Source organism: Pezoporus flaviventris, unplaced genomic scaffold, assembly GCF_033815535.1.
Source record: "Pezoporus flaviventris isolate CSIRO_AGI_PZ_B2104156 unplaced genomic scaffold, CSIRO_AGI_Pfla_v1 ptg000059l, whole genome shotgun sequence".
Lineage (NCBI taxonomy): Eukaryota > Metazoa > Chordata > Aves > Psittaciformes > Psittacidae > Pezoporus > Pezoporus flaviventris.
The window spans coordinates 1,485,889-1,505,054 of record NW_026892607.1 but is presented as its reverse complement, the minus strand read 5'-3'; the positions used below and the strand labels follow the sequence as shown (position 1 = coordinate 1,505,054).

The 19,166-nt window shown below is 47.7% G+C and overlaps 1 protein-coding gene across 8 annotated transcripts in view; it reads right to left on the bottom strand.

The window, feature by feature from the left end:
• The window catches only part of LOC133277639 (ribonucleoprotein PTB-binding 2-like), a 42,014-nt gene that overhangs the window by 10,734 nt on the left and 12,114 nt on the right, over positions 1–19,166 (bottom strand). For 4 of the 8 annotated variants that reach the window (XM_061469668.1, XM_061469673.1, XM_061469674.1 and 1 more), the window contains exons 3-8: positions 8,835–9,304; positions 5,491–5,682; positions 4,505–4,631; positions 3,462–3,547; positions 368–472; positions 80–191 (exon numbers count right to left, since the gene is read on the bottom strand). In XM_061469668.1, coding sequence (XP_061325652.1) covers positions 80–191; positions 368–472; positions 3,462–3,547; positions 4,505–4,631; positions 5,491–5,682; positions 8,835–9,304 — 1,092 coding nt within the window. The remainder of the gene's footprint in view (positions 1–79; positions 192–367; positions 473–3,461; positions 3,548–4,504; positions 4,632–5,490; positions 5,683–8,834; positions 9,305–19,166) is intronic. The other 4 variants (XM_061469669.1, XM_061469671.1, XM_061469672.1 and 1 more) reach the window with 3 other exon arrangements.

Here is a 19,166-nt window from a genome sequence, read left to right as displayed (position 1 = left end):
CTACAGAAGGGGAAAGGAAGGTGCATCACTTCAAGCTGAGCATTTCCACCGATTTGATAGGAAAGAAAATGTCATTTACACTTCAGAGCTTCTGCACGGGTTCCCAGGCCTGAACTCACTGATGGCATTACCCCTAGTCCCAGTACTGTCTGTAGGAGCATTGTTGGAGGTTCTCCCAGCAAACCCGGTTTCTATAAGGAAGAACAGAAAACTCTGTCAATGATTAAAACAATCTATCTGTAGCTGTTTCTGACAACTCACATTCAGTTAATCCTTTCAGATACACTAAACTGTTAAATTATATGAAAAACATTATTTATTTGAGCAGTTATAAGGATGCCCAAAGAAGTTGAAGGGATGACCTTACACTATTAGCCTGAAGGTTTTCTATCTTCATCAGCTGCTGCTGCGGCAGTGGCATCTGAGCAGGGCTCTGCAGCAGTAAGTTAGATGCACTCCCCAGAAGTGAACTCTGGAATTATTAAAAGAAGTGTTAGTTGGCACTCATGGGAAACAGTGTATTCTGGAAACATTCTCAGATGATACTGCTTAAAGAAGTTTAAATTAGTTTCTGGGTTAATGCAGCAAAGAAAAATAACTGTTTCTTCCTTTGCCTCATTCATAGATAGTTGTTTCAAGTTCTTTTAACTTCCCTTCCTATTAACCCTTTTTTCACCTCACAACCACAACTATGCTTTCTGATGGCTTTTAAAGGATCAAGTATACTCCAAATACAATCCAGCCTGTGTTCAACCCAACAGGGAAAAGTGAATGTGTTTGAAGGCTCCGCAGACAGACTAGATAGTTACCTACAGTGCCAGTAAGAAAGATGAGACACAGGGACTTCGGGGATTATGAGCTCTATGAATAAGGGCTTCATTGTTTGTTAACATTTGCATTGTACCTTGCACTGCAATTCTAATACCTAATCCTCACCAAACATCTATATACCTTACAGGACCCAGCTGTAACTGGCAGGGACTCTGAGCCCTTGCTTTACAGTTACCAAACAATACATTTGCTTTCAAAGAGAAATACCCAGGTATGTTTTTCCCCCTTTTCAGTGGCAACCATCTATATGAAATTCTATTCCAGAACCATTAAAAAGCTTATAAATCACAGGGCCTGCAAATTGCTAAGTCTATAAAATATTAATACTTTTCATTCAAAAGCATTCTGGATCAGTTTGCCACCAAAACTGAGCCACTTCATCACCAACTTGGGGTACCACGTTCAGACTCTGCTACTGGTATATTCAGCATTACGTGCTCTGGATCACAAAACCCTGTTATGATTCACACTAGCTGAATATGGGCCTAAAACTGTCCTTCTGGCAGCAGCTCCTGAGCATGATTTGCCAGGCAAAATATAGGCTGCTCTACCAACCTTTTTGTACAGCAGTACAAGAATAGATCCATGGGGCACTGACTGTGTCAAATCATGACAAATATAGCCTCCCTCATTTATTTGAGGTCTCCTACAGAGAGAAGATCACCAAAAGCAGGTAATGAAGATGGAACCCCAAAAGGCAGCTCTCCCAGTGCATGGCTTTGCAGATTTTGCAGCCTCCTGCTAAAACCTCACAAATATTTTCAAGTCTAGGTTGTGTCCCTATGTGGTAGGGTCAAATTCCCTAGGGAAAACCCCTCTGTGCCTAGAAAATGGTCTTCTGGACTCAGAAATGTGCAATTTAAAACAAAAAGTGCCATATCTAGATTAGTTACATATTTTGTCTTGGTGCTCTCCAGCGTCACCAAGACCAATGGTTGTTCCTTCTAAACTTGGTTATGGCAACGAAGAAAATGTGTTAGTTCAACTGCAAACCTTCCAGAAATACAAGAGTGGAGAATCAGTTTGGTTGGGATCCTCAAAAGAAAGCCTCCGGATTAATAAAGATTTAATAAACTGAGGAAAACACATCCCTGAGAAAGTTTAAAACACATTCCCTTGGCTCATATTGTAACTAAGAGAAATTAAATGAAGTTGAAAGTCGTGCTACCTCCAGAGTTGAAAACCCATTTGTTCAAATTCCCCTCTGTTGAACCTTTTTTCCTCAATTATTTTATAATGTTCTGGCATAATCATCCTAAAATATTGCTTCTTCTCATCATATTACTTTACAAACCCTTGAATAGGAATTAGCAAAACCAAGATATACAGGAAGCTGAATCAGTGTGTGACTGGGGAGGTGGGGAGAGTGTCAAGCCAGGACACTGCTGTTACTCTATCTTGTGACAATACTGAATTTCAAGGCAATAAAAAGTGACCTGGTTCTCTGCCTTTAAAGAATAGTCTGAAAGAAGTCACTGAATAACAGAAAAATGTGCCTAATGGAAGCAACTGGCATAATCAAATCATTATCCCTAAAATTCAGGCTATTAGACCAGGTTTGGAGTGAATTAAATGACAGGAAGCTCCCAGAAGAGAAGTAGCATCTAAAGAGAAAACACTAAGTTGTTTGGCTGCAGCACTTAAAAGACACTGGATCATCATCAATCACACTGTTAACTGTGTAAACCACGCCTGTCTCCAGCTGTGATTAGAAAACATTCACATTGCCTTCCAAGGAAGCATAAGGCTCTCTGAGGCTGAAGAGAGAACAGCAGTGACTAAATATAACAATTGAAAATGTCACTGAAATGGAGTACCAGCAGAAAAAGATGGATCTTTTTTCACAGTACAGGACATAAGCAACTCATTTGATGGGGCAAAATTAAGCGGTGTTTATTCAAAATGAATATATTCACCTACCAGTTTTAGGCAGAAAAAAAAAATAGCAAAGCTAAATAGAATTACCATAGGAGCAGCTCTGCATTTTAATTTGGTCTTCTGTAAGCTCAGTAAGTTTGTGTTTGCCGAAAGAACAGCAGAAATAACAACTAATAAACTTTCAGAATAAGAAAGAAGGTTCAAGAAAACCTTTCAGAAATTCCCCTGTCCATCTCGAATTACAGATACTCTGAGAACACTTGAAACATAACCTTGGGTTTGTTTTTTTTTACTAAGAAGTAACATCAGCAAATCACTGGTTTTTAGGGCATATATAGCACATTTTGGTCCCTGCAAGCTTTAAAGTGAAGATAATGACGCTAAGCTTGTTACCTGAGCGAGATAAAACAATCAAGTCTCTACAGGAAGTGTGTATGAGCAGCTTGAAGAGAAATGGAGGTGCCATGCTCCTTAAGCTCCAATTTAAAGAGGATTTTTGCCAGTAATGGTAAGTTGTCTCTACATCAGCAGGTGGTAGCAAATCAAGAGCTCAGTTAAGGTAAAATAACTCACTTGGGGATAGCAAGCACAGTCTGCTCATACATCCCCCATAGGCAACTCCTAATAGAGTGCTTAAAGACATCTTTAACAAGAACATTTGATTTAGTTGTAATTTCTTGAAACCCTGCATGTATTTTTCATGCTGAGATCTCTGCAAACATCTATTGGATAAAAGTTACTTTCTCACATACCTGATGAACTTTATTCAGCTGCAAAAAAGGTGGCCCAACTGCTGAATTTATAAGGTGAGGTAAACCTGCAGATGCTCCAAGAACTGCTTGAGAAACACAAGAAGAAGTTGCAGTGTTTTGCAAGTCAGGCAAGTACAAATCTTTTTAAGAGTTACTCTGTGTTTTCTAGATTTGGTTTCCATGATATCGGTCAGTGTACTAAGGGTCACTAAAATGAAACCTTTCAATAAGTCCAGCTTTGATCTGATTTGAGAGATCAAACATATACCCTCAAGGGGCTCCTCTAAAGCTGAGAGTTTCACTCCAAGAAGCAGAATGCCTGCAGCTGATTGCAAGAGCACAGCTTTATCTAAAGTGCTTTGAATGGCCAGCATTAGCTAAAGTGTTTCTTCACTGGTCACTTCACGCACCATTTCTGTGTATTTGCTGTCAGTGGATTATGTCACAAACTCTTAGCTGTTCCCTACTTGACTCTTGAAATTATCTGTTCCTAATACGTTCACTATTTGAAATGTGATAAGATTGCTTGTTATGTGTTTACATCCACCCTAATGAGAAGATAGAGAAATGTTTTTGACCTTTGTAAAGGTTGGACTTGATGATCTTAAAGGTCTTTTCCAACCTAGCTCATTCTAGGATTCTGTGAAACGCTGTGTACAACTATGGTAGCATCCAAGTGAATAAAGACTTACACTGGCAACAACAGGAGAAATGCTCAGGCTGCAAGATTCAGATCTAGAATCAGACTTAAACTTGCCACTTTAATGATGTCTGCAAAAGACATTTCATTTTAAACATATTTCTAATACAAACCTTCAGAGAACACAGTGTTAATGCAAGGACATTTTTAGGTAACAACTAAACACAACAGGATAGGGATTGACCTTTGCATTCATAAAATATGGAAGTGTCTACACACAGACACTGAAACAGTGCCTGCAAAGATTGTAAAACAGTATTCCTGCTTCTCTCCTTTGCTGAAAGCCTTGTATCACCAAGAACAGGGTTTCTCTTTTCACCTCTGTTGTTTTAAAGGCACTTACCAGGTTTAACAGCATGTCCACGCAACTGGGGCTGCAGCAGCATTTGCAACATTGCTGGGTTATTAAAACTTTTCATAATCTGCACTGGATTTGGCTCTGGAAGCAAGCCCTTCCTGTTGTTCCTCATCTCCAATTGAGAGAGATACAAAGATGTTAGAATCAGGAGAAAACAAAGAATACATTTAAATCCCTCAAACTTGTGTGATGATGGTATACACATTTCATTGTACACAGAAGTAACATCTCCTTCCTTGTTTCCTGCTCCTTTTCCTCCAATGCAGCACCTAACAAACTCTCCCCCCCAAACTTCAAGCATATTATTTTTCCTGAGACACATTTCTTTTCTTCCCCTTAAACCACGACAGAGTTGTCAATAAAGAGGAATATGAAAGGCACTGTTAACATGAACACCACATATTACAATAGCACCACTCATCTCTTGTAAAGATGTGGGCTAAAGCTAGCTGAAGTAATGAAACTGTTCTGCTTCTGCATCTAAGACAGCTTCATGTAACACCTATCACACCCAATTTCCTAGGAAATAATTTGGTAAGACGTGTGGGTGTAAAAAGCTTTCTTCTTTATCGACCATGAAATTAAACTGTTCTTCCTACCTTGAAATTTATCTTGAAATGGACAAATTCTTGCCCCTCTGTTTTAAACCAAGTTTTAGCTTCTCAAATGACTCCACTTCCAGTTACTTCTGGTTTGAACGGGAACAATTTCTCTTACAGATAATTAAGTTTATTAAGAGCTATTTAAGTGTAACTTTGTGGTATCTTACGGCCGCATTTTACACTTCCTCCTTGCGCTATATGGCCATGCTTTGCCTAGGAAGGAGACTGAATTGGGCTGACTAGCTACACATAAAGGCTCGTGCTTCCAAAAGCTTGGCTCCTTTTCCTGCTGCAAAGGCACCCTGCTCACCTCAGGCTGCTCAAGGTGTAGCAAACTCATTCTGAAAAACAGATTTACCAGTCTCTTACCATCCTTTGTGCTGCTATAAGTGCTGCCAACGTGCTTCTGCCTGGGGCTCCTGGAGCACAGTAGGACACCTGCACTCTCTTTCCTTTGACAGTCATTCCATCCGTGAGTTCTTGTACCTTCTCAGCCTGCTCTGCAGTTTCATACTCCACCACCGCAAAGTCACCGATGTTACTGTCTTCATCCTGAGCAAACTGAAGCATTTCACAACACACTGAATCGAATGGGAACTTCAGGGACTGCTTTGCAGGATTTCCACACATCCCTTGCAAAAGACTTGGCAGCTGACACCTGATGTTCATGCCTGCCCAAATCAGTATGGTTCTTTCTCAAACATGCTAGATATAAGTTGAATATTGTATCTTTTTATGACATTTGGCATGCATGCTCTATTTACCTGAATTACCAGTTTCCCGTCCATCTAATCTCATGGAGAGCCTGAGCTATGAAATGTATTTAACACGTGTTTTCAGAGTAAAGAAGGAATGAGAAGGAAAATGTAAATACAGCTGTAGGATACAATGACTTTAGTTCACAAGATAAGAATTATAAACTCATTATTGCTCAGTTTTAAGCCTCCAGTAACAAAAATGGTGTTCATCCCACTACATGATAGTTGTTGAAACATGTAACAATGCGAATTCCACTGATATACGCTCCCTTTCAGGAGGATATGAAGTCTGTGGTTGTATCGAATGCCAAGAGAAGATGCCAGACTGATCAATCAAGCAGACTGGAAACAGGCTTATGTGTGAAACAATGCTCTGTCCTTTGTTTGCAGAGTTTTATAGCAGAATGAGCAGACTGAAATTAAACAAACAAAAAGGGGTGAGAAGGGAGGGAATGAAGCTGAGGCAAAAAATCTCCATCCCAAAATGAACAGAAATGATGTACTGATACTAGTTCTGGGGTGGAAGAAAGAGAATATCCTCGAGATTTCACTGGATAAAATTCCCAACCTGGTCCCAGCAATTAGGTCCCACAAACAACAACTGAAATAGAAATCTCAAGTAGCTGGAAGAAGAGGGTGGTCAGATCTTTAACGGCACTGCTGAAGACTGGCCTCTGGGAAGAGCTCTGGAGAACACAGCTCATTTGATACCTAGGACAAGGGGTGATGGGCTTAAACCTAAACAGGGAAGTTCAGGCTGGATATAAGGAATATCTTCCCTGTGAGGGTGCTGAGGCGCTGGCACAGGGTGCCCAGAGCAGCTGTGGCTGCCCCATCCCTGGCAGTGTTCAAGGCCAGGTTGGACACAGGGGCTTGGAGCAAGCTGCTCTAGTGGAAGGTGTCCCTGCCCTGTGGCAGGGGTTGGAACCCGATGCGCTTTAAGGTCCCTTCCAACCCAAACCAGGCTGGGATTCTGTGATTCTACAATCCACCTGTTAGTCTATTACACAGTGTATTTCTACAAGTGACAGGTAATATGAGGACACGCCAAGAAGATTTTCCTGCCTATGTTTCTGGCTAGGTGCCTATTTCTTAATTCAAAAGCACGCACCTTAACTCCTCCTCACCTGCGACACAAATCATTATGATTTGAGAAGGGAGGAGGTAAAAGCCTCTAACCGCACAGGTTAGTGAAAACCATCTTCATCAAAGCACCCTCTTATTCTTTGGGCTTCTGAATTGGTAAAGGATGTTGAAAACTTCTTGGAGGAGCTGATAAGAGCCTCCAGATTATCTGACAGCTGGAAAACAGCTCTTAAGGAAAAGACTTGAAAAGCTCAACCTGTTCAGCTCGTTAAACAAAGATTGAGCAAGTGACTTGATGACAGCATTTAATACCTTCTTACAGGATGAAAACAGTGGGGATCAAAAGCTCCTCAACTTAGTCATCAGTGAGGAGAAGCTGAAGCCAGATACATTCAACTGAGAAAACAGACAAAGAAGAAGTGATGGCCAGTTTGTGGGAAGAATTACTGTCAATTTATGCATCTCCTGCTATATTTGGACCAAGCAAGTGTAAGGGTAGACTCACAAACTACTAACCATACTAGTAAGCCAGCTAACTACAAATCACTGGGTCTTGAAAAGAGCACTGGGGACAGTGTGACAGCCTGCAGGCGGTCAGGCTAGACAGCCTGATGGACCTTCTGGTCTGAGATGCTGAGGATCTCGGATTACTTATCCCTCAAGCTAATCCCTGAGCAGCTTTCCAAGATACTTAAGAAAGAACCCCCCCCCAAACCAACAACTGAAGTCATAGCCAACCATTTTACTATAAAGCAAGCTTTCCTTCTACTGCCCGTTTATGATATGCTGCTCTGCACCAATTCAATGGGCAATGTTTTATTTGTGGGCTGTATCTCACAAGCCACGGAACTTGGAGCACAAGTGTGATGAGGAACAGCTGAGTGACCGAGGGGATTTAGTCTGGAGAAGAGAAGGGTCAGGGGGGACCTTATTACTCCCTACAAGTGCCTGACAGGAGAATGGAGCCAGGAGGGGCTGGGCTCTGCTCCCAAGGAACAAGGGATGGGACAAGAGGAAACGGCCTCAAGCTGCACCAGGGCAGGTTTAGATGGAGCTGAGGAACAATTCCTGCCCCAGAGGGTGCTCAGGCATTGGAACAGGCTGCCCAGGGCAGGGCTGCAGGCACCGTCCCTGCGAGTGTTCACACAGTGTGGAGGGGAGGCCTCAGTGCCATGGGGCAGTGGTGGCCTCAGCAGTGCTGGGGAATGGTTGGACTTGATGAGCTTAAATGGCTTTTCCAACCTGGTTGATTCTATGAAGATGAGAAGAAAAACTTGACGCTTGCAAAGGCTGGTAGGGATCTAACTCTTCTGTACCTGCAAGCTTTGCAAACGATAAAGCACAGAGATTCCCAACATCTAGATCCCAAGATACATCTTCTTCAGTTAGGGAAAAACAACATCTGATGTTTGCAGACATTTCTTAAATATATGAATTACACACACACACATATGTGTGTGTTTATATATATCTTCTCCACCATCTAAACTGCTGCACTTGTGGTACTCATAGACTCACAGGCTTGCTTTCTTTACTGAGCAATAAAACCAACAGCCATGCGCACTTCAAAGGCTCTCTGAAATATTTCTAAATTGGCTTTCAATCCAAAGCACGAGGAAGGGGATGTCCTACAAACATTTTACTGGTGCTCACAGGAGTCTTCTGCACAATCCCCAGCTAACACCCAGCACCACTGCAAACAAGCACCAAGAATGCAGCTGTACCACAGCATACATCACACTGCAGATGCAGAACCATTCACTACTTACATGAAAAACACAAGTATTAGGAAGCAAGCAGGGAATCACAGAAATACAGAGCTACTTAAATCACAACCCTGACCTTCCAGAAGATACAAACTGAACATACCTGGCAGAACACAGGTTTATACTTCAGGGAGAAAGCTTGGATCAGTTCTTTGGAGTCAGCACAGTCTTTCTGAAATTTCTCCACACAAAGGCACTTAGAGTGAATAAGATTTGGGGTGAGCTGGTTCACGTCCATCCACTGTGCAAAGAGAGTGCTCTCCTCCAACTGCTTCCCCAGAAGTTCCAGCCTGGCCTTGGCAGCGGAGTCCTTCTTCATGTATTCCACAAAGCCGTAGCCCTTGGAATGGCCAGTAACTTCGTTATAGACCAAGAAACACCTCTCAACATTGCCATAGGCACGCACAAGTTCTTCAAACTCTTCCAAGGTAAACGAAGTGGGTAAATTGGTAATGCACAGCAAAGCATCTGTCGGCTGCAGTTGCACTGATATCTCTTTTCCCCGAAGAGAATACTGGTGATACTTCCCAATGGCGTTTTGTGCCTGCTCTCCATTCAGCAGAGTGACGAATGCTGGAAGAGACCAAATCAAGATACATCAGAGAATCACAGAATCCCAGACTGGCCTCGGTTGGAAAGGACCTTAAGATCATCCAGTTCCAACCCCCTGCCACGGGCAGGGACACCTCACACTAGACCATGGCACCCAAGGCTCTGTCCCACCTGACCTTGAACACCGCCAGGGCTGGGGCAGCCACAGCTTCTCTGGGCACCCTGTGCCAGCGCCTCAGCGCCCACACAGTAGAGAACTTCTGCCTTTTATCTAACCTGAACTTCCCCTCTTTCAGTTTGAGCCCATCATCCCTTGTCCTATCACTACAGTCCCTGATGAACAGTCCCTCTCCAGCACCCTTGTAGCCCCCTTCAGACACTGGAGGCTTCTCTTCTCCAGGCTGAACAGCCCCAACTTTCTCAGCCTGTCTTCATACAGGAGGTGCCCCAGCCCCTGATCATCCTCGTGGCCTCCTCTGGACTTGCTCCAACACCTCCACGCCTTTCTTATGTTGAGGACAGCACAACTGCACACAGTGCTTCACATGAGGAGCATCACAAGAGCTCCTTTTGATGCAGCCCAGCATAGCGCTGGTTTCTGGGCTGGAAGCGCACACTGAAGCGGCTCATATTAAGTTTCTCATCCACCAACCACAGCTTCTCTCCAGCCTCACAGGTCATGACTACACCTCTCCCACACCTAAAACCCATCAGTATAAGTCACAGGCTCAATCCCAAATTCTTCTTTTCCCTGAAGATACAACACAGGTGGTTTTGAATACCTGGTATTATCAACATCATGAGGAATAAACTCAAAAAGTGAATACAGAAACACAGACACACATGATCTCACCACTTGGAGCACAAAATGTTGTATTTAGGAATCAAAAGTCAACACATTACTAATTCTACTGAAGTTGTTTGATGACAGTAGCTGTATCTTCTCCCTCTGGGCTTACTGGATCTGTTGAGGGTTTCCAGTCCCCAAAGCATTTCACAGTCAAAACCAGGATGAAGCTGGAAGCACCTCTGGAAGTCTTCTTGTCCAATCCCCACTCAAGCAGGGCCACCCAGAGCTGCTTGTGCAGGGTCCTATCCAGATGAGTTCTTAGGATCTCAAAAGAGGCAGACTCCACATCCTCTATGTTTAACCCGTAACAGTGCGGGTGACCCGCATGGTGAAAAAGAGTTTCCTGATGTCCGGATGGAAACTCCTGCGCTCCCATTGCATGTCCTGCCTGGCACCGGTTCAGTCAGAGGATGTAAGAGTCTGCGCTGAACCAAGCAGCTGGAAGATAATGCAGGTGTTATCTTCTACTGACAAACAGATGTGCAAAGCACAGGGAAGTCACGGAAAAACTTGGCTTTAGTTCACAGACAGACAAACGCACACCTTGCACTTCAAACTGAAAGAGGATCAGCACAGCCAGGCACTTGTACAGGCAGGCTGGGCCAACGGAACATGTCTTCTATGCCAAAGGTATTAAAGACAACCTCCAAAACCATCAGCAAGGATGACCTGCTGCTGTCAAATTTCTTTAGACTTTACTGAGCTCCTCTTCTCACAGATCCCAGAGGTACAGCTTCTGTGGGCACCCTGTGCCAGCGCCTCAGCACCCTCACAGGGAAGAGCTTCTGCCTAAGAGCTCATCTCAGTCTCCCCTCTGGCAGCTTAAAGCCATTCCCCTTGGACTGTCCCTGCAGGCCCATGTCCCAAGCCCCTCTCCAGCTTTCCTGCAGCCCCTTCAGGCACTGGAGCTGCTCTCAGGTCTCCCCTTAAGGAGCTTTCTCTTCTCCAGGGTGAACCAGCCCAGCTCTCTCAGCCTGGATCCAGAGCAGAGCTGCTCCAGCCCTCGCAGCAGCTCCGTGGCCTCCTCTGGACAAACAGTACATTTTCATTTCAGTGCCTGTGTCACATTATGTGTGATTAAGCTGTGTCAATTTACATAAGGGTGGAGGGCAAGGCCAAGGCATTGGGGGTCCCCACAGCAATGCAGCCTCATTTGTCCTTTGCAGCGGGGCCGGATAATTCCACACAGGCTCCAGGATAGGGATGCAACCAGACCAGGGCTCCTGCACGTTTCCAACCCATCAGTCTGCCAGGCAGCTCTCAGGGCCCTGCAGCACAGGTAAAACACTTCTGCTCTCTACCCCATCCTGGGTTTCAAGGCACTTCCGAAAGGAATGTGCAAAGGGAAACTATAAAATCCTCTCCCACTGGAAGTTCCCAAAGGGATCCTGGCAGCTGCACTCGTGATGGCATGGCACCGTCACAGCCAACCCACAGCTCATAATACTCCATGTCACAATGGGGCTCATGACACAGTCAGCCCCAGACCCCTATAAAAAGGATGCACCAGTGCAGACAGGCAGAGGGGGAGACGAGAGAGCAAAGACTCAGAGGCTCCCACACACCCACAGCACTTCTGCACCGTCCTCAGCCTACACACAGCCAGAAGCTCACCACAGCCCTTTGGCACATGGAGAGATACAGCACCCACTGGATCTCTCCCATACTCAGGTCCCAAGAAAACCTCAAAGGTGCCCACAGCCACTGTCACCGACAGCTCCACAACATCCACACTGCCCATACCCTGTTGTAGTCCTACTCCCAGAAAGAAGGTGCCCAAAGACACTGGCAACAGCAGCGCTGCTACAGCAACATATCTGGAACTATTCTGGTTCACAGGAGGCTGAAAAGAACAGTTGGGGAGATGAGGATCTGGACAGTAAAAGAGACCCTCGCACCACTCCTGCTCTTCTCATGGCCAAGGAATAGGCAACAGAATGCTCATCGTAGGCCTCAAACAGGTACAAAAAGGGCTGCATCAGCCCAGACTGGCAGCAGCGGAGGCACCAGAGGGGGGCACTGAGAGCAGAGGCCATGCACAGGAAGGCCACAGCAACAGTGCAGCTGCCCACAGCAATGCAGCCTCATTTGGCCTTTGCAGCTACCACATCCTGGGTTTCAAGGAGCTTCCGAAAGGAATGTGCAAAGGGAAACTATAAAATCCTCTCCCGTTGGAAGTCCACAAAACAGATCCTGACACCAGCACTCCTCATGACACAGCACCATCACAGCCGACCCACAGCTCCATGTCATGTCAACCCGCAGACTCCACGTCACAATGGGGCTCGTGACACAGTCAGCCCCAGACCCCTATAAAAAAGAGGCACCAGTGCAGACTGGCAGACGAGACAGCAAAGCCTCAGAGGCTGCCACACACCCACAGCACCTCTGCCCCGTCCTCAGCACACAGACAAGAAGTGCCAATGCTCATGGCCAAAGGAGACTGCTACCACCTAAAGTATCTGCTCCCCACCCAGGCAACACTGGCAGCCAGAAAGCGCCCGCAGCCACGGACAATGGGAGCTTCACAGCATCCACAGCATCTCCCACACGTCCTTCTGCAAGGCTCCAAGAGAAGGTGCCCAAAGCAAAGCGAGAGCTACAGCCACTCATGTAAGTCTTCCACAGCCAGGCCTCTCATGCAGCAGGATGGTACCTGCACCCAAGGAGAAAAAGACATCCGTAACACCCAACCTTCCTATAATCTCGGCCTCATCCCAAAGACACCCAGAAGGTGCCCACACTCATGGCCTAAGGAGGGCTGCACCACCTAAAATATCTTTAACCCACACAGGCCACATTAGATAGGGCAGCCACAAAGTGCCTGTAAGCATGGACAATGGGATCTCCTCAGCATCCACAGGGTCTCTAACACATCCCCCCTCACAGCCTTGGGCAAAGCGAGAGCTACAGCCACTGATGTACCTCTTCCACATCCAGGTCTCACATGCAGCCAGAGAGCACCTGCACCCATGCAGAAAGGGACTTCTGCAACACCCACTCCTGCAAGTTCCTCCTCATCCTACAGACAGAAGATGCTCCTAGGCACTGGAGAACCAAAGCAACCCTTCTACCCGTCCCTCATCCAAATCCAACACAGAGCACAAAGGTTCCCACAGCCACGGACACAGGGAACTCCAGCACCACTCCTGCTCTTCTCATGGCCATGGAACAGGCAACAGAATGCTCATCGTACGCCCCAAACCAGTACAAAAAGGGCTGCACCAGACCAGACCTGCAGGAGCGGAGGCACCAGAGGGAGGGCTGAGAGAAGCCATGAAGAGGAAGGGCACAGCAACGGCACCGCTGCCCACAGCAATGCAGCCTCATTTGTCCTTTGCAGCTGTGCCAGACAATTCCACACAGGCTCCAGGATAGGGATGCCACCAGACCAGGGCTCTTGCATGCTCCCAACCCAACAGTCTGCCAGGCAGCTCTCAGTGCTCTGTAGCACAGGTAAGGAGTCCTAGCATCTACCCCAACCTGGGTTTGCAAGGAGCTTCGCAAAAGGATGTACAAGGGAAAACTTAAATTCCTCTCCCACTGGAAGCTCCCAAAACAGATGCTGGCAGCAGCACTCCTGATGGCATGGCAGCGTCAACTCCAACATCCAGACCACATCACAAAGGACCTAGAAACAAGCTCTGCAATGGACCCCTATGAAAAGCTGCAGCTGCCCACACTGGCGCAAGAGGAGACGAGAGAGCAAAGACTCAGAGGCTGCAAAAAAACCACCTACCTGTACCCTTCCTCATCCTACAGAAAAGGTGCCAATGCTCACGGCCAAAGTAGATTCTTACCACCTAAAGCATCTGTTCCCATGCAGGCAACACTGACAGTCAGAAGCTGCCCATAGCCATGGACAATGGAGCTCTGCAGCATCCACAGCATCTCTCACACGTCCTACAACAGTCTAGGAGAAGGGGCCCAAAGCAAAGCGAGAGCAGCAGCCACTCATGTAAGTCTTCCACAGCCAGGCCTCTCATGCAGCAGGATGGTACCTGCACCCAAGGAGAAAGGGACATCTGTAACACCCAACCTTTCTGTAATCTCAGCCTCATCCCAAAGACAGCCAGAAGGTACCCCCACTCATGCCCAAAGGAGAGCCCCAAAACCTAAAAAATATTCAATGCACACAAGCCACATAAGATAGGGCAGGCACAAGGTGCCTGTAGGCATGGAGAATGGGATCTCCTCAACATCCACAGGGTCTCTAACGCATCCTCCCTCACAGCCTTGGGAAAAGTGAAAGCTACAGCCACTGATGTACCTCTTCCACATCCAGGTCTCATGCAGCCAGACATCACCTGCACCCATGCAGAAAGGGGCTTCTGCAACACCCACGCTCTCTGTAACTTCCTCCTCATCCTACAGACAGAAGATACTCCTAGGGATTGGAGAAACAAAGCACCCATTGGACCTGTCCCTCATCCAAGTCCAACACAGAGCACAAAGGTTCCCACAGCCATGGACACAGGGACCTCCAGCACCACTCCTGCTCTTCTTATGGCCATGGAACAGGCAACAGAATGCTCATCGTATGCCCCAAACCAGTACAAAAAGGGCTGCACCAGACCAGACCTGCAGGAGCGGAGGCACCAGAGGGAGGGCTGAGAGCAGAGGCCATGAAGGGGAAGGACACAGCAACGGCACCGCTGCCGACAGCAGTGCAGCCTCATTTGTCCTGTGCAGCTGCACCGGACAATTCCACACAGGCTCCAGGTTCCAGATGCAACCAGATCAGGGCTCTTGCATGCTCCCAACCCAACAGTCTGCCAGGCAGCTCTCAGTGCTCTGGAGCACAGGTAAGGAATCCTAGCATCTACCCCAACCTGGGTTTGCAAGGAGCTTCGCAAAAGGATGTACAAGGGAAAACTTAAATCCCTCTCCCACTGGAAGCTCCCAAAACAGACGCTGGCAGCAGCACTCCTGATGGCATGGCAGCGTCAATTCCAGCACACCCAGACCACATCACAAAGGACATAGCCACAACCTTCACAACAGACCCCTATGGAAAGCTGCAGCTGCCCACACTGGCACAGAAGGAGACGAGAGAGCAAAGACTCAGAGGCTACAAAACACCCACCTATCCCTGCCCCTTCCTCACCCTACACACAGGAAGAGGGGCCAATATTCATGGCCAAAGGAGGGTCCTGCCACCCCAAGCATCTGTTCCCCATGCAGGCAACACTGGCAGTCAGAAGCTGCCCATAGCCATGGACAATGGAGCTCTGCAGCATCCACAGCATCTCTCACGCATCCTACAACAGTCCAGGAGAAGGTGCCCAAAGCAAAGCGAGAGCTGCAGCTACTCATGTAAGTCTTTCACAGCCAGGCCTCTCATGCAGCAGGATGGTACCTGCACCCAAGGAGAAAGGGACATCTGTAACACACAACCTTTCTGTAATCTCAGCCTCATCCCAAAGACAGCCAGAAGGAGCCCCACCTCCTAAAATATCTTTAACCCACACAGGCCACATAAGATAGGGCAGGCACAAGGTGCCTGTAAGCATGGACAATGGGATCTCCTCAACATCCACAGGGTCTCTAACACATCCTCCCTCACAGCCTTGGGCAAATTGAAAGCTACAGCCAGTGATGTACCTCTTCCACATCCAGGTCTCACGCAGCCAGACAGCACCTGCATCCATGCAGAAAGGGACTTCTGCAACACCCACTCCTTCTGTAAGCTCATCCTCATCCTAGAGGCAGAAGATGCTCCTAGGGATTGGAGATACAAAGCACCCATTCGATCCATCCCTCATCCAAGTCCAACACAGAGCACAAAGATTCCCACAGCCATGGACACAGGGACCTCCAGCACCACTCCTGCTCTTCTCATGGCCATGGAACAGGCAACAGAATGCTCATCGTATGCCCAAAACCAGTACAAAAAGGGCTGCACCAGACCAGACCTGCAGGAGCGGAGGCACCAGAGGGAGGGCTGAGAGAAGCCATGAAGGGGAAGGGCACAGCAACAGCACCGCTGCCCACAGCAATGCAGCCTCATTTGTCCTTTGCAGCTGTGCCAGACAATTCCACACAGGCTCCAGGATAGGGATGCCACCAGACCAGGGCTCTTGCATGCTCCCAACCCAACAGTCTGCCAGGCAGCTCTCAGTGCTTTGTAGCACAGGTAAGGAGTCCTAGCATCTACCCCAACCTGAGTTTGCAAGGAGCTTCACAAAAGTATGTACAAGGGAAAAATTAAATCCCTCTCCCACCAGAAGTTCCCAAAGGGGTCCTGGCAGCAGCACTTCTGATGGCATGGCAGCGTCAACTCCAACACACCCAGACCACATCACAAAGGACATAGCCACAACCTCTTCCGTGGCCAACTATGAAAAGCTGCAGCTGCCCAGACTAGCACAGGAGGAGATGAGACAGCAAAGACACAGCGGCTTCAAAACACCCACCTCTCCCTGCCCCTTCCTCATCATACACACAGGAAGAGTTGCCAATGCTCGTTGCCAAAGGTGGGTCCCATCATCTAAAGTATCTGTTCCCCATGCAGGCAACACTGGCAGCCAGAAGGTGCCCACAGCTATGGACCATGGGAGCTCCGCAGCATCCACAGCATCTCTCACATGTCCTACAACAGTGTAGGAGAACGTGCACACAGTAAACTGAGAGCTGCAGCCACCCATGTAAGTCTTCCACAGCCAGGGCTCTCATGCAGCCAAATGGTACCTGCACCCATGGAGAAAGGGACTTTGGCAACACCCACTCCTTCTGTAAGCTCATCCTCATCCTACAGACAGAAGATGCTCCCAGGGACTGGAGATACAAAGCACCCATTCTACCTGTCCCTCATCTAAGTCCAACACAGAGCACAAAGGTTCCCACAGCCACAGAGAAAAGGACCTCCAGCACCACTCCTGCTCTTCTCATGGCCATGGAACAGGCAACAGAATGCTCATCGTACGCCACAAACCAGTACAAAAAGGGCTGCACCAGACCAGACTGGCAGCACCTCAGGCTCCAGAGGGAGGGCTGAGAGCAGAGGCCATGAAGGGGAAGGACACAGCAATGGTGCTGCAGCCCACAGCAATGCAGCCTCATTAGTCCTGTGCAGCTGTGCCGGACAATTCCACACAGGCTCCAGGACAGGGATGCAACCAGACCAGGGCTCTTGCATGCTCCCAACCCAACAGTCTGCCAGGCAGCTCTCAGTGCTCTGGAGCACAGGTAAGGAGTCCTAGCATCTACCCCAACCTGGGCTTGCAAGGAGCTTCACAAAAGGATGTACAAGGGAAAACTTAAATTCCTCTCCCACTGGAAGTTCCCAAAACAGATGCTGGCAGCACCACTCCTGATGGCATGGCAGCGTCAATTCCAGCACACCCAGACCACATCACAAAGGACATAGCCACAACCTTCACAACAGACCCCTATGGAAAGCTGCAGCTGCCCACACTGGCACAGGAGGAGACGAGAGAGCAAAGACTCAGAGGCTACAAAACACCCACCTATCCCTGCCCCTTCCTCATCCTACACACAGGAAGAGCTGTCAATATTCATGGCCACAGGAGGGTCCTGCCACCTCAAGCATCTGTTCCCCATGCAGGCAACACTGGCAGCCAGAAGGTGCCCACAGCTATGGACCATGGGAGCTCCGCAGCATCCACAGCATCTCTCACATGTCCTACAACAGTGTAGGAGAACGTGCACACAGTAAACTGAGAGCTGCAGCCACCCATGTAAGTCTTCCACAGCTAGGGCTCTCATGCAGCCAAATGGTACCTGCACCCATGGAGAAAGGGACTTTGGCAACACCCACTCCTTCTGTAAGCTCATCCTCATCCTACAGACAGAAGATGCTCCTAGGAACTCCAGAACCAAAGCACCCATTCTACCCGTCCCTCATCTAAGTCCAACACAGAGCACAAAGGTTCCTACAGCCACAGAGAAAAGGACCTCCAGCACCACTCCTGCTCTTCTCATGGCCATGGAACAGGCAACAGAATGCTCATCGTACGCCCAAAACCAGTACAAAAAGGGCTGCACCAGACCAGACTGGCAGCACCAGAAGCACCAGAGGGCTGAGAGCAGAGGCCATGAAGGGGAAGGACACAGCAGTGCAGCCTCATTTGTCCTGTGCAGCTGTGCCGGACAATTCCACACAGGCTCCAGGTTACAGATGCAACCAGACCAGGGCTCCTGCACACTCCCAACCCAACAGTCTGCCAGGCAGCTCTCAGTGCCCTGTAGCACACCTAACGAGTCCTAGCATCTACTTCAAAGTAGGAGCTACAGCCACTCATGTAAGTCTTCCACAGCCAGGGTTCTCATGCTGCCAGATGATATCTGCATTCATGGAGAAAGGGACATCTCTAACACCTACACTGTAACCTCCTCCTCATCCTACAGACCTAAGATGCCCGTGCTCATACGCAATGGAGTATCAATGCACCCGTTGTACACGTCTCCCATCTAGGTCCAGCAGGAAGCTCACAGTTAGTCACAGCCTTGGAGAAAAGGACCTCCGCAGCACTCACCATGTCTCTACCCTGTGCATGACCACAGACCTTCAAGAAGTTGCCCACAGCTGGAGCCAAAGCCACAGTTACGCCACGCCAAGTAAGTGTACCACTCTTACTTTGCGAAAGAAAACCCCAGTTTCTCTCCCCCATGCAGGTCCTGCAGGCAGCCAGATGATTCCCGCAGCGTGGTCGATGCCTTCCCAGAGCGCTTTACAATCTCTCCTGCCCAAAGACGTGCATCAGCGCTCACACCAAGAAGACATGGTGTGCAAACTGGCAACATGCTTCTCAAATACCATAAAATGGCACTTCTGATTTACATGGTTTTGCTCTCCATTGTCTTCACGCAGCATCACCTACTTCTCTAACAGGATACTCTTCGGTATTCTAAGTATAGTTACGTAAGAGTTACAGATAGAAGACCAAGTCTTCATTGGGTCTTTTCCCCAGTGTTTGAGGTCATGCAGAGCTACTTCCCCAAGCTGATCCCTTATCTTACATTAGTTTGTGGAATAAGTGAAACCTCGGGACAATTCAGAAGTTCTAATTG